Genomic DNA, 24,458 nt, shown 5'->3' with positions numbered 1-24,458 from the left:
CTTCATCAATGATGCGCTTACCCGCATCTCCTCCATTTCCCGCACTTCGGCCCTCACCCCATCCTCCTGTCACAACAGGGACAGAGTTCCCCTTGTCCTCACCTACCACCCCACCAGCCTCCAGATCCAGCACATTATCCTCCACAACTTCCGTCACCTTCAACAGGACCTTACTACTAAGCACATCTTTCCTTCTCCACCCCTCTCTGCTTTCCACAGGGATCGTTTCCTCCGCGACTCCCTGGTCCACACGTCCCTCCCCACGGCTCTCCCACCCGGCACTTATCCCTGTAAGCGTACACCTCCTCTCTTGCCACCATTCAGGGCCCCAAACAGTCCTTCCAGGTGAGGCAACACTTCACTTGTGAGTCTGTTGGGGTCATCTATTGCATCCGGTGCGGCCTCCTCCACATCGGTGAAACCCGACACAGATTGGGGGACCGCTTTGTTGAGCACCTCACTGCATCTGCCACAACAGACAGGATCTTCCGGTTGCCACCCACTTCAACTCTGCTTCACATTCCCATTTAGATATGTCTATACATGGCCTCCTCTACTGCCATGATGAGGCTAAACTCAGGTTGGAAGAGCAACACCTCTTATACCATCTGGGTAGTTTCCAGCCCCTTGGTATGAACATCGAATTCTCCAACTTCCGGTAATTCCCTCCCCCTCCCTCCCCCTATCCCAGTGTCACTCTGCTCCCTCCCCCAGCTGCCCACTACCTCCCTTTTGGTTCTGCCTCCTTCTACTACCCATTGGGCTTTCCCCTTTTCCTTCTTACCCTTTCCTGCTTCCCCACCCCCACCCCTTCATCTTTCCTCTTACTGGTTTTTCACCTGGAACCTTCCAGCCTTCTCCTTCGCCCCCTCGCCCCACCTTCTTTATAGGGCCTCTACCCCTTCCCTCTTCAGTCCTGATGAAGGGTTCCAGCCCGAAACGTTGACTGATCATTTCCACGGATGCTGCCCAACCTGCTGAGTTCCTCCAGCGTGTTGTGAGTGTTGCTTTGACTCCAGCATCTGCAGAGTATTTTGTGTTTATAAATGTCAGGTGAGATTTTAGAGGTAGGTTTCTTTTATACAGAGAGTGGTTGGTGCCTAGAACGCACTGCTGGGGGAGGGGGGGGTGGTTGGAGAGGCTGATACAATAGGGACTGTTAAGAAACTCTTAAATAGGCACATGGAATCAAGAAAACTGGAGGGTATGGGCTATGTAGTAGGGAAAGGTTACATTGATAATAGAGTAGGTTTTTTATTGGTTGGAACAAAATCCTGGTCCCAAGGATCAGAACTGTGCTGTACTGTTCTATTTTCTATGACTCAGTATTTAGGGCAAATAGATGAACTGTTGAATAATGGTACACAATGTCTATTCATGTTTTCGTTCTGTAAAACAATAAACCGAACATTAAACTACCTGACCTCTTGTCTGCGCAGCTCAATAGCACGTTCTAATTCCATTCTTGCAGTTGCCATTTCCTGCTGGTGATTTTGTTTCAGTTGTTCCATTGCTACAGAATGCTTGTAGTTGAGATCTGCACAAGACGCAGCTAGCAAGACAATACAAAATATCTTTAGTAATTGTAACTGCTTCTGATAATTTGACAGTTAATCATAAGTACTAATTGTATAGGGGATATATATTCCAGAATGTCTATCTGTAGCATTGGTATCTTACATTTAATAAAATACATAAATGTACTCTTACATGTGCTCCCATGTTTGAAGTGATAACACTCAAGTAACTATTGCTTAAAGGAGCCCAAACAGAACAGAAAACCCTCATTACAGAAAATAGTTACAGCATTTGGGCCCTCTTTATCTATACAAAGAATTTCTGTAAACCATTTAACATCAGAGTATCAAAAAGCTGCAAATCTAAACTTTATATGCGACCCTTCAGCCACAATGACTATGCTGAATATCTATCCTATCTACACTCATCCCATTTATCAGTACTTAATTATAATGCCTTGGCAATTCAAGTGCTGTCACTCAGATGGGTCCTAAATGCTGTGACAGAACCTGTTTCCACTTCTTTCTCAGACAGTGCATTTCCAGACTTTAACCATCATCTCAGTAAAAAAAATCTTCCTCATTGTTATGTATGTGGCCTGGTTACATGACAATGCTATTAATAAAAACACTGGAGACGGGAGCTAAGGTTCATGGTTCTTTACTGGCAGAAACCGAACTCAGCACACACATACAGATCAATACGCGCCTAATAGCTCATACAACGATGTGTTGCTAAAACATGAAGTAGTCTCTTATTATAATGTAGGCAATACAGTACACTCCTCCCCTTTTATTTTAATAGTGTATCAACTGTTTTTTTTTACTGGGGCATTATGCTAAACAAATATCTTTACTAATGACCTGGATGTGGGGGTAGAACGGTGGGTTGGCAAGTTTACAGACGACACAAAGGCTGGTGGTGTTGTAGATAGTGTAGAGGATTGTCAAAGATTGCAGAGAGACGTTGATAGGATGCAGAAGTGGGCTGAGAAGTGGCAGATGGAGTTCAACCTGGAGAAGTGTGAGGTGGTACACTTTGGAAGGACAAACTCCAAGGCAGAGTACAAAGTATACTTGGTAGTGTGGAGGAGCAGAGGGATCTGGAGGTACATGTCCACAGATCGCTGAAAGTTGCCTGACAGGTAGATAGGGTAGTTAAGAAAGCTTATGGGGTGTTAGCTTTCATAAGTCGAGGGATAGAGTTTAAGAGTCGCGAGGTAATGATGCAGCTCTATAAAACTCTGGTTAGGCCACACTTAGAGTACTGTGTCCAGTTCTGATCACCTCACTATAGGAAGGATGTGGAAGCATTGGAAAGGGTACAGAGGAGATCTACCAGGATATTGCCTGGTTCAGAGAGTATGCATTATGATCAGAGATTAAGGGAGCTAGGGCTTTACTCTTTGGAGAGGAGGAGGATGAGAGGAGACATGATAGAGGTATACAAGATAATAAGAGGAATAGATAGAGTGGATAGCCAGTGCCTCTTCCCCAGGGCACCACTGCTCAATACAAGAGGACATGGCTTTAAGGTAAGGGGTGGGAAGTTCAAGGGGGATATTAGAGGAAGGTTTTTTACTCAGAGAGTGGTTGGTGCGTGGAATACACTGCCTGAGTCAGTGGTGGAGGCAGATACACTAGTGAAATTTAAGAGGTTACTAGATAGATATATGGAGGAATTCAAGGTGGGGGGTTATAAGGGAGGCAGGGTTTGAGGGTCGGCACAATGTGGGCCGAAGGGCCTGTACTGTGCTGTACTATTCTATGTTCTATCATCCTGCTTATTGGTAATATCTGTCTCCCTTGCATCCTCTGTATCTTCATCCGAGTTGCAGCCACGGATACTGCGGTCGTCCTCATCATCGACGCTGTCTAGATCCTCTTCGTCATTGTAATAGTCAACAATGGGTGAGAGGAGAGCTACAGACATCTTCCCTGACAAACTGCCCTCCTTTGTTGACATATCTAGTGCCTTGATGGTGTGCCAATCCAACTGGATTTTCCGGAGCTATTCACGTCCCAGCAACAGTGGTCCTCCATTTTTCCGGTACCTAGAGGTTCAGCTGCTGTGTTTTGTCTCTACAAGTCACTGTCATTTTAATTTTACCTTTGGGACACACTTTCTGTCCTGTGTAAGTCTTTAGCAGTAGTTTAGTTTGTTTCAGAGGTATGTGAGAAAACTGTAGTCGTGTACAGAGATCACTGGTAAAGCTGAGCCTGTGTCCAACTTCATTTTCAGTCTCACGCCTGCCACTTGTGGAGTGATCCATATTACTCTTCGATCATCTGTCTCTTTGATGCTGTGAAGTTGCAGACAATTCACTTTCGTTTCAGTCGTTTTTATCAGAACTGCTTTCTTCCATTTTGTGTACATTGTTGTGTTTTCCTTTCTGGGGTTTCTTGTTTCTCTGTATTTTGTCCTTTTTCTGCTATTTACTAGCCAATGTGGCCCTGTTTGCCACAGTTTCTGCATTCTCTGTCTTTAAACCAACAATCATCAGGTCATGTGACTTGTTCCCATAACGGTAACATTGTTTACTAGCTTTGCATACTCTGCCAATGTGGCCCTGTTTGCCACAGTTTCTGTATTCTTTGTCTTTAAACCGGGGGGTCTCCAATCTTTTTTGCGTCGTGGACTGGTTTAATATTGACAATATTCTTGCGGACCAGCCAACCCGGGGGTGGGGGGGGGTAATCACGACCGGAATATAGGTGATAAGTCAACTATAAGTCACTTCTCAGTGGCTAATACACTCAATTTCGTTTCTAAAAGGGTTTATCTAATGAATTTAATATTAAACACACAGTGCATATTTTCTTCACATGAATATAGTGATAAGTCAATTATGTCATAAGGGGTTTCCTTATGTCCAGACTATTCCGTTTTCGTTGCATTCATTGCAGAAAACTCCGCTTCGCAGAGACATGATGTTGGAAATGTTTTCAGTGCTTTCATGGCTGTCTCAGGATATTCAGCCTTGATTTTGATCCAGAATGCCGGCAGAGATGTTATGTCAAACAGACTTTTCAGCCCACCGTCATTTGCAAGTTCGAGGAGTTGATCCGCTTCCTGCGCTGACATGGATGATTCACCGCGGACATTCACAAATGGGTCACAGACCCATTCCTTTGCACGTCTTGGGTCATTTGCAGTTGGGAAGTAACGCTAGAATTCTGTCGACAGCAAAGATAGCCGTTCGCGCACCAGCTGTGAGCCTCAGTCTCTCCCAAATTCCCAGCTAATTTTGGGAACATATCAAATATGCCCCTGTCCTCTCGCTGTCCCCACAGTTCCAGTTTGGCTGTGAAAGCAGACACTTTATCTGCCAACTTGAAGACAGTTGTCATTCTCCCCTCAAGTGACAAATTGAGTTCACTGAGCAGGTTGAAGATGTCACACAGATAAGCGAGTTTTGCTATTCACTCCTCGTCACTGAAGTGGGCTGCCAGTGGTGACTTTTTTCTTGAAAGAAATCTCTGTAGCTGCTCTTTTAACTCAAAATCCCTGGCCAGGGCTCTTCTCCTTGATAGCCACCTGCCTTCAGTGTGTAAGAGAAGGCGTTTGTGCTCTGCATCCATTTCCTCGCAAAGCTGCTCAAACAGACGTGAGTTAAGGGCTTTTGTGATGTGATTGATACGCTGTTAAGATCAGGTGACATTTTTCAGCTAGCCAGCATTTCCCTGTGTGTGACACAGTGTGCAGACTGGCATTCAGGAGCAACCTCTTTGACTCGGGTAGTGAAACCAGACTGGTTAAGCCTTTCCAACAGCTGTACTTCGATGTCCTCTGCTATGTCATCGATTCTCCTTGAAACTGTGGTAGCTGAAAGAGAAACCTGTGCCACCTTCTTAGCTGCAACTTCTCCCAACAGTTCACGGCACATGTCTTGGCAGCAGGCAGAATCAATTCTTCACCAACAGTGAAAGGCTTCTTAGCTTTAGCAATATGGCTAGCCACTAAATATGATGCTCTCAAAGCAGCAGCATTTGTGGAGGTGGTGGCTCTCAGCACTTGCTTCTGTCCCACTTGCTCACGTTTTTTCTGCTCAAAAAACTCAACGGGTTTGTCTGTAAGTGCAGGGTGCTTGGAATCAAGATTCCGAAGCAGTTTTGAGGGCTTCATTGCCTCATTAGACAGCTTGTCTCCACATATCACACACGGGGCTTGGAGCGTGTGAGTCACCGGTCGCAATAAAGCCATATTTTATGTACGACTCGTCATATTTTCTGTTGAAGGAAGCTTTCTTTTTTTTTTGCAGTCTCGGCCTCAGCTGTCTCTGCGTTATCATCATCATTAGGCCTTTTATGTCCCCTACCATCTCTTCCAAAGAAACTCTCAAGCGACGATTGTTTTTTTACTCATCGAGTAGTTGCAGGTTAATGCCCGACTGATGACTTCATGTGGATAATGACCTCGCGTGCATTCAAGTTCAACAGTGAGCGTGACAGGGAATGAGGAAAGGTGCAGTTGACTCATATCATTTCACATTACCAAATCATATCATTTCCTCGCAGCCCGGTAGCATATGCTTTGCAGCCCGGTACCGGTCCGCGGCCCAGTAGTTGGGGACCACTGCTTTAAACCAACAGTCATCAGGGTCATGTGACATGTTCCCACAACGGTAACATTTCTTTCCTTCATTTCTGTTCAGTGACATTTTATTCATAGCATATTCCAGAGATTTTTTTGTATCTCTGAAGCACCCGTGCTACTGCTTCCGTTGATATTGCAATGTTCAGTGCCTTCTCTAATGTACGATCTTTTTCACCCAGGAGCTTCTTCTGTGTGGTTTTACAGTGCATGCCCCACACTAACCTGTCCCTCAATATGTCCGATAGACCAGCTTCAAATTGACAACTTTCTGATAATTTGCGCAATTCAGCACAATATTCAGAAATGCTTTCATTTTTGCTCTGATTCTGATTGTGAAATTTAAATCTTTCAGCAATGACCACTGGTTTGGGGTGCAAATGCTATTGGAGAGTGTCTACGATTTGTTTGAACGTTTTGTCAGCTGACTTTTCAGGGGTTAACAAGCTCCGTAGCAGGCCGTATGTTTTTGCTCCCATAATACTGAGTAAGACGCTGGCTTTCTTTTCATCCTTAACATCATTAGTCTTACAATATAACTCCACTCTTTCAATGTAAGTTGCCCAGTCTTCAATGCCACTATCAAATACTGTAATGGTTCCAATGATCACCATCTTTGTTATGTTAATTAAGCCCCATTCTCCCCTTATTTTCCTTTTTGACTCACGTGTCCTTTTTGCTAGCACCACGAGCACACTCCGTCTAGACGTGTGTGTGTGTTCCTCCTTTTTATCTCCTATAAAAACCTAGCGAATCTTCTGTGTTCTCACTCATGTGATCACATCTGTCCTATCGTGTGACATTTATTTATTGAGATGCTACACAGAATAAACACTCCCAGACCTTGATCTGGACAGTTCAGTATCCCCTTATTTGACCCTAGCCGACTCTTGTATTCTATGAAGGCAGGCGCCCAGTATGCGTTCTTCACCACCCTATCCACTTAAGCTGTCACCTTCATGGATCAATGGACTTGTAGAAAAAGTGTCACCTTGTTTTTCAATAGAGCCTTACTGATCATGCCTGTATTATACATAACCCCACCCCCAAAACGCATCACTTTGCACTTAGCAAAATTAAATTTCATCTACCTTTGTTACTGCCCAAATTTCCAACTAACCTGTATTCTGTTGTAGACACCACTGCCAATTTTTGGGTCAACTGCAAACCTCCGAAACTCACATCTGATTAACATTAGTTACAAACAGACAGATTCCTAGTAACAATCTTTGTGGTAAAATACTGATCACTCACACAAAAAAGCAACTCTGCAACATCACTCTGTCTCTTACCACGCCAATTTTGGATCCAGTTCATCAACCGTTCTTTTTCATCTTTTGGACTAGCCTTCAGTCTTCCATGTAGTACCTTATCAAAGGTTCAGGTAAACCACATCAACCACACTGCCCTCATCAATACACAGAAACATAGAAAATAGGTGCAGGAGTAGGCCATTCAGCCCTTCGAGCCTGCACCGCCATTCAGTATGATCATGGCTGATCATCCAACTCAGAACCCTGCACCAGCCTTCCCTCCATACCCTCTGATCCCCCTAGCCACAAGGGCCATATCTAACTCCCTCTTAAATATAGCCAATGAACTGGCCTCAACTCATTCCTGTGGCGGAGAATTCCACAGATTCACCACTCTCTGTGTGAAGAAGTTTTTCCTCATCTCGGTCCTAAAAGGCTTCCCCATTATCCTTAAACTGTGACCCCTCGTTCTGGACTTCCCCAACATCGGGAACAATCTTCCTGCATCTAGCCTGTCCAATTCCTTTAGGATTTTATACGTTTCAATCAGATCCCCCCTCAATCTTCTAAATTCCAACGAGTATAAGCCTAGTCGATCCAGTCTTTCATCATATGAAAGTCCTGCCATCCCAGGAATCAATCTGGTGAACCTTCTTTGTACTCCCTCTATGGCAAGAATGTCTTTCCTCAGATTAGGGGACCAAAACTGCACACAATACTCCAGGTGTGGTCTCACCAAGGCCTTGTACAACTGCAGTAGTACCTCCCTGCTCCTGTACTCGAATCCTCTTGCTATGAATGCCAGCATACCATTCGCCTTTTTCACCGCCTGCTGTACCTGCATGCCCACTTTCAATGACTGGTGTATAATGACACCCAGGTCTCGTTGCACCTCCCCTTTTCCTAATCGGCCACCATTCAGATAATAATCTGTTTTCCTGTTCTTGCCACCAAAGTGGATAACCTCACATTTATCCACATTAAATTGTACCTGCCATGAATTTGCCCACTCACCAAACTATCCAAGTCACCCTGCATCCTCCTCACAGCTAACACCGCCGCCCAGCTTCGTGTCATCCGCAAACTTGGAGATGCTGCATTTAATTCCCTCGTCTAAGTCATTAATATATATTGTAAACAACTGGGGTCCCAGCACTGAGCCTTGCAGTACCCCACTAGTCACTGCCTGCCATTCTGAAAAGGTCCCATTTATTCCCACTCTTTGCTTCCTATCTGCCAACCAATTCTCTATCCACATCAATACCATACCCCCAATACCATGTGCTTTAAGTTTGCTCTTCGTTACCTCGTTGATAAACTACATCAAATTAGTCAGATAAAATCTTCAATCAATAAAGTTGTCCTGGCTATCACTGATCAATTCCAGCCTTTTCATTAATCTTACATTACGACTAAGAATTTTTTTTCAATAATTTCTTCATTATTAAGATTAACTGTTGGATTAGATTGCTGTGGTATATCATGTCACTGCCGTTCTTTTATAGGAAGCACATTGATAATCATCTTGATGAACTAGTACGGCAAGTTTTAGTCATTTGACAAAATCTATTAGAAGAGGTGCTAAGTGCTGACAAGTTGATTCCTTATCAATACACAATAAACAATATTAAGAATTGACAGAAATATTCAAATAGGAGTGGCTTTAGTAAACTTAGTGCGAGAAAATTCTTGTGGTAGTTGGGTAGATAACAAGATGTATTATTTTTTAATCATGAATATAGAAATGGGTAGACATGTGAATACATATGTTAAGTGGGAGTGGGTAAAAGAAGCAAAAGACAGAGACTGAGGCAGAGACAGAAACTAAAAAAGAATCAAATGATGCAGCAGGCTCTTCTCTAAAGTTATATACTTTATTTACATATGGGTGTACCTACAGAATTATATAAGAATGCATACCAAGTAGTGTTTTCCTTTCTTCTTCCAACTCTGTCCTCAATTCCTGCAGATGTTGTTCTGCCTCCTTTTGCAAAGCCTCCAAAGTCATTCTCTGACTATCCTTTTGGGCCTGTATTTCCTCCATATGCTGACTGATTAAAGACTCTTCCAATTTCTGTAAAACATTAACAATACTATTGGATTAAAAGCATAACAAAAAATAGAAGGTATAGGCCACAGGTCCCTTTTGTCTGCTCCATTATTCAATCAGATCATCAAGAATCTTAATGTCAGTGCCATTTTCTTGTTCTATATCCCTTGATTTCCAGAACATTTAAAAAATAAACCGTTTCTACCCTGGAATTTCTCAGGGGCTGACTCCCCACAGCCCTTATAGTTCATGTGTTCCAAATTTCATCATCGTCTAGATAAAGAAATTTCTTCATCTTTGTTTTGAATGACTTCAACCCTTCTTTGAGATTGTACCTCCCCACACCCACAAGCTCTAGATTTCTCAATCAGCATTGTTCAAGCTCCTTTCGAACAAAAATACCTCCATTTCTGTTGAACTCTGGCGAACCCTAGCAGCAGTCCTTCAATTACAAGTTCTTATTTCTCCAATTAACCTTCTCTTTTACAACATTTTTAGGGTAAGATAATTAGTTCACAAGTTACAATTTCACTTTGGAGAAGGAAACTAACATGCATCAGTTTTAATTGTCAATTCATGATACTGTAGCGACCCCCTTTCTAGCACACACGAACCGGCTCACAACAGCACGCGCAGGCAGAGGGCCGGCCCCAAAAAGGGCGCCAGGCCATCTTCACCAGCAGGGGGAAAATCCCGTGCGTGGAAAAGGTCTGGGAATATGCATTCCCCACAGTAGTCCCGCCCAGGGAGAGCGGGAACGGGAAGGCTTTAAAGCAGGCCGCGAAGTTTGAATAAATCTCTTTCATCGCAACTCCAACTCACCAACTCCGTGTGGGTACTCTAGCGTTGTGTGTAGCACATCGCTACATTTGGTAACCCCGACGGCCCAAACGATATTTGGGCCAGAGATGACCGATGCTGCATCTGTTCACGCAGTTTCGTTACAACTGCCAAGCTTTTGGCCGCTGAGACCCCGTCTGTGGTTGGAACAGGCAGAAGCACAATTCCACATTCGGCAGATAACCTCGGAGTCCACTCGTTACTACTACGTGCTGAGCTCTCTCGACCAAGAGACTGCTGCACAAGTTGAGGAGTTTATACAGTCACCCCCAGAGAATGGCAAATACACAGCATTCAAAGTCTTGTTCATAAGGACTTTTGGACTCTCACAGCGCGAACGAGCACGCCGCTTAATGCACCTGGATGGTTTGGGAGACAGGCCACCATCGGCATTAATGAACAAAATGCTGGCCCTGGCTGAAAGACACAAACCCTGCCTCATGTTTGAGCAGGCGTTCCTAGAGCAACTGCCCGAGGACATATGCCTGCTGCTGTCCGACACAGATTTCAGTGACCCCCGGGAGGTGGCGGCCTGAGCAGATGTGTTGTGGAATGCCAAGAAGGAGAGAGGGGCGTCCGTCACACAGATCACCAAGCCGCGTGCCCAACGACAGACCAGACCAGGCCCGGCAGCAGAGCCCAACGAACAATGGTGCTTCTACCACCAGCGGTGGGGCACAGAGGCCTGCCGCTGTAGACCACCCTGCAAATTCCCGGGAAACGCCAAGGCCCAGCCGCCGCCAATTGTTATGGCGGCTGGCCATCAGGACAGCCTCCTGTACGTCTGGGACAAGCAGTCGGGACGCCGATTTTTGGTCAACACCGGCGTGGAGATCAGCGTTTTACCTCCAACGAGTTACGACACCCGCAACAGAGAACCCGGACCCACCCTGAGGGCCGCAAATGGCAGCACAATACGACCCTACGGCACCCGCACGGTGCGGCTACAGTTCAGCTCCAGCCGGTTCACGTGGGACTTCACACAGGCCGCCGTGGCCCAACCACTCCTGGGGGTGGATTTTCTGCGAGCCCACAGCCTGCTGGTCGACCTGCAAGGGAAGCAACTAGTCCACGCCAAGACTTTTCAAACGTTCTCCCTGGGTGAAGCGAAGTTGCCAGCCCCACACCTGGACTCCATCACGCTGTCCATCGGTGAATTCACCAGGGTCCTGGCGGATTTCCCATCAGTACTGACACCGCAGTTCACGGCAGCTATGCCCAGACACGGAGTACAGCACCACATCCCGATCCAGGGACCACCCCTCCACGCCCGTGCTCGAAGGCTTCCCCCGGACAAGCTCCGACTGGAGAAGGAGTTCAAGAAGATGGAGGAATTGGGGATCATGCGATGGTCCGACAGCCCATGGGCCTCCCCCTGCACATGGTGTCCAAGGCAACAGGGGGCTGGAGACCATGCGGTGACTACCGCAGACTGAACGAGGCTACAACGCCAGACCACTACCCTGTGCCGCACATTTAAGACTTCGCAGCAAACCTACACGGCGCAAGGATCTTTTCCAAGGTAGACCTCGTCCGGGGATACCATCAAATCCCGGTACATCCGGACAACATCCCCAAAACAGCACTTATCACCCCGTTCGGACTTTTCGAATTCTTCCGAATGCCGCTTGGTCTAAAGAATGCCGCACAGACTTTCCAGCGGCTAATGGACGCGGTGAGACGCGACTTGGACTTTGCATTCATCTATTTGGACGACATCCTCATAGCCAGCAGTAGTCGGCAGGAGCACCTGTCCCACCTCTGCCAGTTCTACTCCCGCCTGGGTGAATTCGGCCTTACAATCAACCCAGTCAAATGCCAGTTCGGACTCGATACCATCGACTTCCTGGGCCACAGGATTACTAAAGACGGGGCAACCCCACTGCCCAAGGTAGATGGGGTCCGCAACTTCCCCTGACCCAACACAATCAAAGGCCTGCAGGAATTCGTGGGTATGGTGAATTTCTACCACCGTTTCCTCCCCTCAGCAGCCCAAACCATGCGCCCTCTGTTCACTCTAATGTCGGGTAAGGGCAAGGACATTACCTGGGACGAAGAGGCCGCAGCCGCTCTCATTAAAACCAAAGAAGCCTTGGCAAATGCCGTGATGCTAGTGCACCCCAGAACAGACGTTCCTACTGCTCTCACTGTGGACGCATCCAACACAGCAGTCGGTGGAGTGCTGGAACAACTCATCGAGGGTTGTTGGCAACCCCTGGCGTTCTTCAGCAAACACCTACGACCACCTGAACTCAAATACAGTGCTTTCAATTGGGAACTATTGGCACTATACCTGGCAATCCGGCATTTCAGGTACTTCTTAGAAGGTAGGCCCTTCACCGCGTTCACAGACCACAAACCGCTTACCTTTGCGTTCATGAAGGTGTCCGACCCCTGGTCGTCCCGCCAGCAACGACATCTGTCCTACATCTCCGAGTACACGACAGACATCTAGCATGTTTCTGGAAAGGACAACGTCGTGGCGGACGCACTATCCAGACCTACGATACAGGCCCTGTCCCAGGGAGTGGACTATGCAGCGCTGGCAGAGGCACAGCAGACAGACACTGAGATCCCCAGTTACAGGACTGCAGTCTCCGGTTTGCAGCTCCAAGACCTCCCCGTAGGTCCAGGTGAGAGGACCCTACTATGTGACGTAGCTACCGGCCAACCCCGCCCTGTCGTCCCAGCAGCCTAGCGCCGGCGGGTTTTCAAATCCATTCACAATTTAGCGCACCCCTCCATCAGGACAACCGTCCGGCTGGTCTCCAACAGATCCGTGTGGCATGGCCTTCGTAAACAGGTCAGTGAATGGGCCAAAACATGCATGCAGTGCCAAACGGCCAAGGTGCAGCGGCACACCAAGGCTCCGCCGCAGCAGTTCGAACCCACCCGCCGGAGGTTCGACCACATTCATGTGGATATTGTGGGGCCCCTGCCAGTATCGCCAGGTGCGCGGTACCTCCTAACTATGATAGACCGCTTCACCAGATGGCCAGAGGCAGTCCCGCTCACCGACACCACCTCCGAATCCTGTGCCCGAGCACTGATTGCAACCTGGGTAGCCCGCTTCGGGGTACCGGCCCACATTACCTCCGACAGGGGAGCCCAGTTCACTTCCAGCCTGTGGTCGGCTATGGCCAGCCTTTTAGGATCGCAGCTACACCACACAACTGCCTACCACCCACAGTCGAATGGACTAGTGGAGCGTTTCCACCGTCACCTGAAGTCGGCTCTCATGGCCCGCCTGGAGGGGCCTAACTGGGTGGACAAACTTCCCTGGGTCCTGCTCGGAATCCGCACGGCGCCCAAGGAGGATCTGCACACTTCGTCGGCCGAGTTGGTGTACGGCGCACCCCTGGTCGTCCCAGGAGAGTTCATACCAGCCCCAAGGGGGCAAGAGGAAGAACCAGCAGCAGTCCTGGACAGACTACGTGAGAGGCTCGGTAACCTGGCCCCCATACCCACTTCACAGCACGGACAGAGTCCGATCTGCGTACCCAAAGACCTGCAGAACTGTAAGTTTCTTTTCGTACGACGGGGCGGACACCGGACACCGCTACAGCGGCCCTATGAGGGGCCGTTTAAGGTGATGAGGAACAACGGATCCACGTTCGTGCTGGACATTGGGGGGAGAGAGGAGGTTTTCACGGTGGACCGACTCAAACCGGCCCATGTGGACTTGGCACAGCCGGTCCAGGCTCAGGCACCGCGGCGCAGGGGCAGACCTCCCAAACAGAGGCCGATCCAGACTGTGGACATTGGGGAAAGTATCGCCAGTTCTGGGGGGGGGGGGAGGGGGTTATGTAGCGACCAACTTTCTAGCACACACGAACCGGCTCACAACAACGCGTGCAGGCAGAGGGCCGGCCCCAAAAAGGGCGCCAGGCCATCTTCACCAGCAGAGGGAAAATCCCACGCGCGGAAAGCGTCTGGGAATATGCATTTCCCACAGTAGTCCCGCCCAGGGTGGGTGGGAACGGGAAGGATTTAAGGCAGGCCGCGAAGTTTGAATAAATCTCTTTCATCGCAACTCCAACTCACCGACTCCACGTGGTTATTCTAGCGCTGTGTGTAGCACACCGCTACAATACAATGTACTCTTTCACCAGCAGGATAATTCTTGATTCTATACTGCAACGGTCCCCAACCACTGGGCCGCGGACCGGTACCGGGCCGCAAAGCATGCGCTACCGGGCCGCGAGGAAACGATATGATTTGGCGATAGGAGTCAGCTGCACCTTTCCTCAGTCCCTGTCACGCCCACTGTTGAGCCATTACGCATGCGAGGTCATTACCCGCGCGTCATCCATGTCAGCGCGGGAAGAAGATCAACTCCTCGAGCTTGCAAATTACGGCGGGCTGAAAAGTATGTTTAACATAATATCTCTGCCGGCATTCTGGATCAAAGTCAGGGCTAAATATCCTGAGATAGCCAGGAAAGCACTGAAAACGTTGCTTCCATTTCCAACATATCTCTGCAATGAATGCAACGAAAACCAAATTGCGGAATAGACTGGACATAAGGAACCCCCTTCGAGTATCGCTGTCTCCCGTCACCCTTCGATGGGACCATCTTGTTGCAGGAAAACAAGCCCAGGGCTCCCACTGATTCAGCGATATTGGTGTGTTGCAATGGTTTTATATATTCATACGGGGAAAATATATGCTGTGTGTTTAATATCCAAACGTTACTTAAAATGTTATGATGCTATTGACTTACTTATATAACCATATAACAATTACAGCACAGAAACAGGCAATCTCTGCCCTTCTAGTTCGTGCCGAACGCTACTCTCGCCTAGTCCCACCGACCTGCACTCAGCACACAACCCTCCATTCCTTTCCTGTTCATATACCTATCCAATTTTTCTTTAAATGATAATATCGAACCTGCCTCTACCACTTCTACTGTAAGTTCGTTCAACACTTACTTCAAGCAACCCTGTCCTGCCCTGATAATTAACTTATCGTTATATTCATGTGTGGAAAATATGCGCTGTGTTTTTAATATTAAATTCGTCGGATAAACCCTTTTAGAAATGAAATTGAGTGTACTAGTCACTTATCACCTATATTCCGGTCGTGATTAACACCACCCCCCAAACAGAATCGCCAAGAATGATTTGTAGAAAAAAATCGGCACGTACATGCATGCGCAAATCACACATGTGCACTGGTGTCCGTGCAAGGCTTCATGGCCATTGTAGTCTTTCTCGGGGTAAGCTCAACGCATTTGACTGCTATTCTTGTCCGTTGGCAACCCTACTCCCCCCACCCCCGATCGGACGGTCCGCAATATTGTCAATATGAAACCAGTCCGCAGTGCTAAAAAGGTTGGGGACTCCTGCTATACTGAAACATCACAAACTAGAAAATGGTAATTGGTCCTAGATGTCTTCAAATAATTTGCACATTTACTGGTGTAAAGACAATGTTTTAATGTATTTACCAGTACAAACCATAAAAGCAAACAAAAGAAAACATAAAAATGCTGGTAGACTCAGCACTTCAAGCAGAGACCTGTGAAGAAAGAAATGGTCTAGAAAATCTCCGGTGTCTACCGAACCAAAACTGGTCTTTTTATGAGGCAACCTGATAGCGAAAACACTATAGTGATTAAGGTCCAAATATCATGTGTGATAGATCAACCTTGCCCTTAAAGATCTCAAACAAATACTTTGCCTGGCACTGAGACAAAGGGGTAGGGGGAATGGCGGAATGGGGGAGGGCAGCTAAGAGTGTGGGGAGGATTAGGGATAGAATTAATGAGGTGGAATATTGGGCTTAGACAAGCAATCAAATGGAACTATAATCAAGTATGTTATTAACAGATGCAAAGGTTGACAGGGAACACCAAACAAACTGCTTACAGAAGACTGTTCTGCAGAAGTTTGAAATGCCAGATTTACCAGCAGAATGGTCCTCTTTAGCCTAGTCCAAATTGGGCCTCAATGTGCCTAGCTGATAAAACCCCAGACTAATTACAGGCTACCAAGTAACTATTCTAATAAGAGATAAAAGTCCAAGAATACTTAATTGGACACCTGCAAAGTCTCAGAGATTTAATTGGAAGTAATCAAGGAATAATTATAACTTAAATATAAACTAAAGATGACCTAACAGAAACATATAAAAACCCTGAAATGTAACAATACAGATAAATATAGTTAATAAAACAAAGAATACAAAAAAAAGCAAAAAATTCAGAGTCCTCAGAATACCTTACTGATGACCTGTAGTCATGACTGTCAAGGGCATTCTTTGTCTTTGATCTTATAATATCTTCCTTATTCAGTTTTTCTTCTCAGCTCCGTTTCTTCCTTCACTACCTTTCCTGAACAGCTTGTATCAATGAATAATGGGTGCCCAGTTCTGCCCTTACTATAAGCTATGTGTGAGGCAGGGATTATTCCACAACCACTAAGCAAATTAAAGGAACAAACAAGTAAGAAAGAAAGAACTATACCAAATTGTTACCTTGTAATCTTGGTCCTTAGACTCACTCAACGCTCCTAAAGCGTTCTGGTGAGCATCCTCTAAAGATGCCTGTTGATGTTTATGATCTTCTTCCATTTCTTGCATTTGCTTTATGAGTCGCTGTCTCTCATGATTGAATTGGCATTGAAGTTTTTGCAAGGAATCTTGAGACTGGGATAGCTGCATTTCCAAATTTTGCTTCAATAAGGAGATCTAAGGCAGGGAGGTTTTAATAGAATCAAGCAATAATTCAAGGTAGCAGTATATATTTATCAAATATAAAGATAGAAACCTTATTATATTTAACATTAAAATCCATCATATTATTTTATGTAACCTCAACATGGGCATGTGGCCAAGTGGTTAAGGCGTTCGACTGGCGATCTGCAGGTCGTGAGTTCGAGCCCCAGCCGAGGCAGCATGTTGTGTCCTTGAGCAAGGCATTTAATCACACAGTGCTCTGCAACGACACCCGTGCCAAGCTGTATGGGTCCTAATGCCCTTCCCTTGGACAACATCGGTGTCGTGGAGAGGGGAAACTTACAGCATGGGCAACTGCCGATCTTCCATACAACCTTGCCCAGGCCTGCGCCCTGGAGAGTGAAGACTTTCCAAGTGCAGTTCCATGGTCTCGCAAGACTAACGATCTCAACAACTTTGTCTATGTATTGGAGATTACATTTGGTTGATCAAAAGCATTGATAAATAACTAATACAAGTGCAATACGCTTCATTATTCTACGCAGATGGCCATATATGCAAGCACAACATAAGGAAATATGAGCAGGAGTAGGCCATCAGGCCCTTCAAATCTGTTCTGCCATTCAATATGATCATGGGTGATTTATATTGGCCTCAACTCCTCGTATGTGCTTGTTCTCCATAACCTTGAATTACCTGATATTTCAAATATTTATCTGTCTTTACTTGAAAGATATCTAATCTGATTTCCACTATCCTTGGGGCCAGGGAACTCCAGCAATTCACTACTGAGAGAAATTTCTATGCACCTCAGCTTAAATGACCAACTCTTTATTTTGTGGCTGTATCCCAAGTTTATGGCTCTCCCATGAGGAAAAACATTTCAGCACCTACCATATCAAACTTTCTTTGCATCTTGGATGTTTGAACAAAGTCATTTCTCTTTCTTCTAATCACAGACCCAATTTAACAAGACTGTCTTGATAGGATGAACCTCTCACCCCAAAAATTAGCCTGGTGAATCTCTGAACTGTCTCCAATGCCTCAATAGGAAAAGGGATCAAAACTACACACTGTATTTCTGAACATTATTTCAGTATTGGCCTCACAATACTTATGTACATATCTGTAGGTAAACCTCCTTATTCTTAAGCACCAACCCTTTTGCAATAGACACCAACATACCATTTGCCTTCTTTCTGGCAGGCTGGCAGGACCAACTTTTTGTAACACATGCACTAAAACATCTAGATCCCTCTGAACATAAATCTCTTTCAGTCTCTCTTCCCATTTATAAGATGCCCTTTGATTCCTCTTAGCAAAATGCATGGCTTCTATCCCAGATTAAACTCCATTTTCCTTCTCTATTAATGTAAATGGTAAACCATTGAAACACAGAAATATAGAAAACCTACAGCACAATACAGGCCCTTCAGCCCACAAAGCTGTACCAAACATATCCTTACCTTAGAAATTACCTATAGCCCTCTATTTTTCTAAGCTCCATATACCTGTCCAGGAGACTTTTAAAAGACTCTATCATATCCGCCTCCACCACCATCGCCGGCAATCCATTCCACGTACTCAGCACCCTCTGCGTAAAAAACTTACCCCTGACATCTCCTCTGTACCTACTTCCAAGCACCTTAAAAATATGCCCTCTTATGCTAGCTATTTCAGCCCTGGGAAAAAGCCTCTGACTATCCATGCGATCAATGCCTTTGATTATCTTGTACACCTCTATCTGGTCACCTCTCATCCTCTGTCGTTCAAGGAGAAAAGGCCGAGTTCACTCAACCTATTCTCATAAGGCACGCTCCCCAATCCAGGCAACATCACTGTAAGTCTCCTCTGCACCTCTATGGTTTCCACGCCCTTCCCATAGTAAGGCAACCAGAACTGAGCATAGTACTCCAAGTGGGGTCTGACCAGGGTCCTATATAGCTATAACATTACTTCTCGACTCCTAAACTCAATCTCACGATTGATGAAGGTCAATGCACTTTCTTAACCACAGAGTCAACCTGCGCAGCAGCTTTGAGTATCCTATGGATTCGAACCCCAAGATCCACGCGACAGTGAGAGTAAGAATGCAATGAGGTGGAGGATAAATGCGTGGCTGAGGGATTGGAGCAGAGGGCAGGGATTCAAGTTTTTGGATCATTGGGACCTCTTTTGGCACAGCTGTGACCTGTACAAAAAGGACGGGTTGCACTTGAATCCTAGGGGGACCAATATCCTGGCGGGGAGATTTATGAAGGCTACTGAGGTGACTTTAAACTAGAATGGTTGGAGGGTGGGAATCAAATTGAAGAGACCAGGAGAGAGGAGATAGTCCACAAATAGAGAAAGCTAGTAGACAGTGTGTGAGGGAGTATAGGCAGGGGACAAAGATCGGGAGCACTCAGACCGAAGATGTAGGGGAGAAGGTAGAACAAGATAACAAAGTTGTTTGCTCCATTAAGGATAAACAGAGAGTAAGAGGTGGAGAGTTTCTTAAATGCATCTATTTTAATGCTAGGAGCATTGTAAGAAAGGTGGATGAGCTTAGAGCATGGATACCTGGAAATATGATGTTGTAGCTATTAGTGAAACATGGTTGCAGGAGGGGTGTGATTGGCAACTAAATATTCCTGGACTTCGTTGTTTCAGGTGTGATAGAATAGGAGGGGCAAGAGGGAGAGGTGTTGCATTGCTCGTCAGAGAAAATATAACAGCGGTGCTCTGGCAGGATAGATTAGTGGACTCGTCTAGGGAGGCTATTTGGGTGGAATTGAGGAATGGGAAAGGTGCAGTAACGCTTGTAGGGGTGTATTATAGACCACCTAATGGGCAGCGAGAATTGGAGGAGCAAACTTGTAAGGAAATAGCAGATATTTGTAGTAAGCACAAGGTTGTGATTGTGGGAGATTTTAATTTTCCACACATTGACTGGGAAACCCATTCTGTAAAAGAGCTGGATGGTTTGGAGTTTGTCAAATAAGTGCAAGGTAGTTTTTTGCAGCAATACATAGGGGTACCAACTAGAGAAGTGGCAGTATTGGATCTCCTGTTAGCGAATGAGATAGGGCAGGTGACGGAGGTATGTGTTGGGGAGCACTTCGGGTCCAGTGATCACAATACCATTAGTTTCAATATAATTATGGAGAAGGATAGGACTGGGCCCAGGGTTGAAATTTTTGATTGGAGAAAGGCTAACTTTGAAGAGATGCAAAAGGATTTAGGAGTGGATTGGCAAATTTGTTTTATGGGAAGGGTGTAATAGAGAAATGGAGATCATTTAAAGGTGAAATTTTGAGGGTACAGGATCTTTATGTTCCTGTTAGGTTGAAAGGAAAGGATAAAAGTTTGAGAGAGCCATGGTTTTCAAGGGATATTGGAAACTTGGTTCGGAAAAAGAAAGGGATCTACAATAAATATAGGCAGCTTGGAGTAAATGAGGTGCTCGAGGAATATAAAGAATGTAAAAAGAATCTTAAGAAAGAAATTAGAAAAGCTAAAAGATACGAGGCTGCTTTGGCAAGTAAGGTGAAGGTAAGTCCAAAGGGTTTCTAGTTATATTAACAGCAAAAGGATAGTGAGGGATAAAGTTGGTCCCTTAGAGAATCAGAGTGTACGGCTATGTGCGGAGCCAAGAGATGGGGGAGATTTTGAACGATTTCTTTTCTTCGGTATTCACTAAGGAGAAGGATATTGAATTGTGCAAGTTAACAGAAACAAGAAGGGTAGTTATGGAAAGTATGATGATTAAAGAAGAGGAAGTACTGGCGCTTTTAAGGAATATAAAAGTGGATAAGTCTCCAGGTCCAGATAGGATAGTCCTAGGGAATATCCTATCTGGACCCGGAGACTTATCCACTTTTATATTCCTTAAAAGCACCAGTACTTCCTCTTCTTTAGGACCTTGAGGGAAGTTAGTGTAGAAATAGCAGGAGCTCTGACAGAAATATTTCAAATGTCATTAGAAATGGGGATGGAGCCAGAGGATTGGTGTATTGCTCATGTTGTTCCATTGTTTAAAAAGGGTTCTAAGAGTAAACCTAGCAATTATTGGCCTGTGAGTTTGACGTCAGTGGTGGGTAAATTGATGGAAAGTATTCTTAGAGATTGTATATATAATTATCTGGATAGACAGGGTCTGATTAGAAACAATCAACATGGATTTGTGCGTGGATCGTCATGTTTGACAAATCTTATTAAATTTTTAGATTATGAAGACACGCAGTCCTCTTTTATTGTCATTTAGTAATGCATGCATTAAGAAGTGATACAATATTTCCTCCCATGTGATATCACAAAACACAGGACAGACCAAGACTGAAAAAACTAACAAAACCACATAATTATAACATATAGTTACAACAGTGCAACAATACCATAACTTGATGAAGAAGTCCATGAGCACAGTAAAAAGTTCAAAGTCTCTCAAGTGTCCCACATCTCACACAGACGGGACAAGGAAGAAAAACTCTCCCTGCCATGCCGACCACAGTCCGACCCAGAGTCATCCGAAAACTTCGAGCATCCGATCAGCTCTCCGACACTGAGTACTGAGCGCCATCTCTGTCCGAACGATTCGCCAACAACAGGCAAAGCCAGGGATTTTGATGCCTTCCCTCCAGAAGATTCCCCACCGCGCAGTAACAACAGCAGCAAACTGGCGTTTCATAAATTTTCTCCAGATGTTCCTCTGTGTTCTCACGTCCAGCTCCATCAAATCAGAATTGTCCATGGCCTCTATTTAACAGATACGATATCATTTTCACCAGAGGGCTGCGCACGCGCGGCGCGCAGCTCTCTCTCTTCCCACCTTTTTGATGAGGTTACTAGGAAAGTTGACGAGGGTTCCACACGGAAGTTTAGTTAGGAAGGTTCAATCATTAGGCATTAATATCAAAGTAGTAAGATGGATTCAGCAGTGGCTGGATGGAAGATGCTAGAGAGTAGTGGTGGATAACTGTGTCAGATTGGAGGTCGGTGTCTAGTGGCTACTGGGTCCAATGTTGTTTGTCATATACATTGATGATCTAGATGATGGGGTGGTAAATTGGATTAGTAAGTATGCAGATGATACTAAGATAGGTGGAGTTGTGGATAATGAAGTAGGTTTTCAAAGCTTGCAGAGAGATTTAGACCACTTAGAGGAGTGGGCTGAAAGATAGCAGATAGAGTTTAATGCTGATAAATGTGAGGTGCTACATTTTGGTAGAACTAATCAAAATAGGACATACATGGTAAATGGTAGAACATTGAAGAATGCAGTAGAACAGAGGGATCTAGGAACAATGGTGCATAGTTCCCTGAAGGTGGAATCTCAAGTGGTTAGGGTGGTGAAGAAAGCTTTTGGTATGCTGGCCTTTATAAATCAGAGCATTGAGTGTAGGAGTTGGGATGTAATGTTGAAATTGTATAAGGCATTGGTGAGGTCAAATTTGGAGTATTCTGTATAGTTCTGGTCTCCGAATTATAGGAAAGATGTCAATAAAATTGAGAGAGTACAGAGGAGATTTACTAAAATATTGCCTGGGTTTCATCTCCTAAGTTACAGAGAAAGGTTGAACAAGTTAGGTCTTTATTCTTTGGAGCGTAGAAGGTTGAGGGGGGACTTGATAGAGGTATTTAAAATTATGAGGGGGACAGACAGAGTTGACGTGGATAGGCTTTTTCCATTGAGAGTGGGGGAGATTCAAAAAAGAGGACATGAGTTGAGAGTTAAAGGGCAAAAGTTTAGGGGTAACATAAGGGGGAACTTCTTTACTCAGAGACTGGTGGCTGTGTGGAACGAGCTTCCAGCAGAAGTGGTTGAGGCAGGTTCGATGTTGTCATTTAAAGTTAAATTGGATAGATATATGGACAGGAAAGGAATGGAGTGTTATGGGCTGAGTGCAGGTCGGTGAGACTAGGTAAGAGTATGAGTTCCGCAGAGACTAGAAGGGCCAAGATGGCCTGTTTCCATGCTGTAATTGTTATATGGTTATCCCTCTGTTTCTCCACACTGCCAAGAGTCTTACCATTAATACTATATTCTGTCATCATATTTGACCTACCAAAATGAACCACCTCACACTTATCTGTATTGAACTCCATCTGCCACTTCTCAGCCCAGTTTTGCATCCTATTGATGTCCCGCTGTAACCTCTGACAGCCCTCCACACTATCCACAACACCCCCAACCTTCGTGTCATCAGCAAATTTACTAACCCATCCCTCCACTTCTTCATCCAGGTCATTTATAAAAGTCATGAAGAGTAGGGATCTCAGAACATAACCCTGAGGCACACCACTGGTGGCTGACCTCCAAGCAGAATCTGGATCCACAAAGCAATGTCCCCTTGGATCCTATGCCTCCTTACTTTCTCAATCAGCCTTGCATGGGGTACCTTGTTCCATGCCTTGCTGAAATCCATATGCACTACATCTACGGCTCTGCATTCATCAATATGTTTAATCACATCCTCAAAAAAATTCAATCAGTTTCGTAAGGCACGACCTGTCTTTCACAAAGCCATGCTGACTATTCCTAATCATATTATGCCTCTCCAAATGTTCATAAATCCTGCCTCTCAGGATCTTCTCCATCAACTTACCAACCACTGAAGTAAGACTCACTGGTCTATAATTTCCTGGGCTATCTCTACTCCCTTTCTTGAATAATGGAACATCCACAACCCTCCAATCCTTCGGAACTTCTCTTGTCCTCACTGATGATGCAAAGATCTTTGCCAGAGGCTCAGCAATCTCCTAACTCACCTCTCACAGTAGCCTGGAGTACATCTCAACCGTTCCCGGAGACTTACCCAACTTGCTTTCCAAAAGCTCCAGCGCATCCTCTTTCTTGATATCTACATGCTCAAGCTTTTCAGTCCACTGTAAGTCATCCCTACAATCGCCAAGATCCTTTTCTTTAGTGAATACTGAAGCAAAGTACTCATTAAGTACTTCTGCTATCTTCTCTAGCTCCATACACATTTTTCCACTGTCACACTTGATTGGTCCTATTCTCTCATGTCTTACCCAATTGCTCTTCAAATACTTGTAGAATGCCTTGCGGTTTTCTTTAATGCTGTCCGCCAAGGCCTTCTCATGGCCCCTTCTGGCTCTCCTCATTTCTTTCTTAAGCTCCTTTCTGCTAGCCTTATAATTTTCTAGATCTCTATCATTTCCAAGTTTTTGGAACCTTTCATAAGCTCTTCTTCTTGACTAGATTTACAACAGCCTTTGTACACCAGGGTTCCTGTCCCTGTGTCATTGGAATGTACCTATGCAGAACTCCATGCAAATATCCCCTGAACATTTGCCACATTTCTTCCGTACATTTCCCTGAGACCATCTGTTCCCAATTTATGCTTTTAAGTTCCTGCCTGATTGTCTCATATTTCCCCTTACTCCAATTAAACACTTTCCTAACTTGTCTGTTCCTATCCCTCTCCAATGCCATGGTAAAGGAGATAGAATTGTGATCACTATCTCTAAAATGCTCTCCCACTGAGAGATCTGACACCTGACCAGGTTCATTTCCCAGC

At 45.3% G+C, this 24,458-nt stretch overlaps 1 protein-coding gene across 12 annotated transcripts in view; it reads right to left on the bottom strand.

Moving 5' to 3' along the window:
* Nucleotides 1-24,458, bottom strand: part of fam184ab (family with sequence similarity 184 member Ab) — a 179,956-nt gene that overhangs the window by 41,861 nt on the left and 113,637 nt on the right. For all 12 annotated transcript variants that reach the window (XM_072251592.1, XM_072251593.1, XM_072251591.1 and 9 more), the window contains exons 10-12: nt 16,735-16,947; nt 9,285-9,438; nt 1,425-1,552 (exon numbers count right to left, since the gene is read on the bottom strand). In XM_072251592.1, the coding sequence (XP_072107693.1) occupies nt 1,425-1,552; nt 9,285-9,438; nt 16,735-16,947 (495 nt within the window). The remainder of the gene's footprint in view (nt 1-1,424; nt 1,553-9,284; nt 9,439-16,734; nt 16,948-24,458) is intronic.

Source organism: Mobula birostris, chromosome 2, assembly GCF_030028105.1.
Source record: "Mobula birostris isolate sMobBir1 chromosome 2, sMobBir1.hap1, whole genome shotgun sequence".
Lineage (NCBI taxonomy): Eukaryota > Metazoa > Chordata > Chondrichthyes > Myliobatiformes > Myliobatidae > Mobula > Mobula birostris.
The sequence above is the reverse complement of the archived record's forward strand: the minus strand, read 5'-3'. Positions and strand labels throughout refer to the sequence as shown.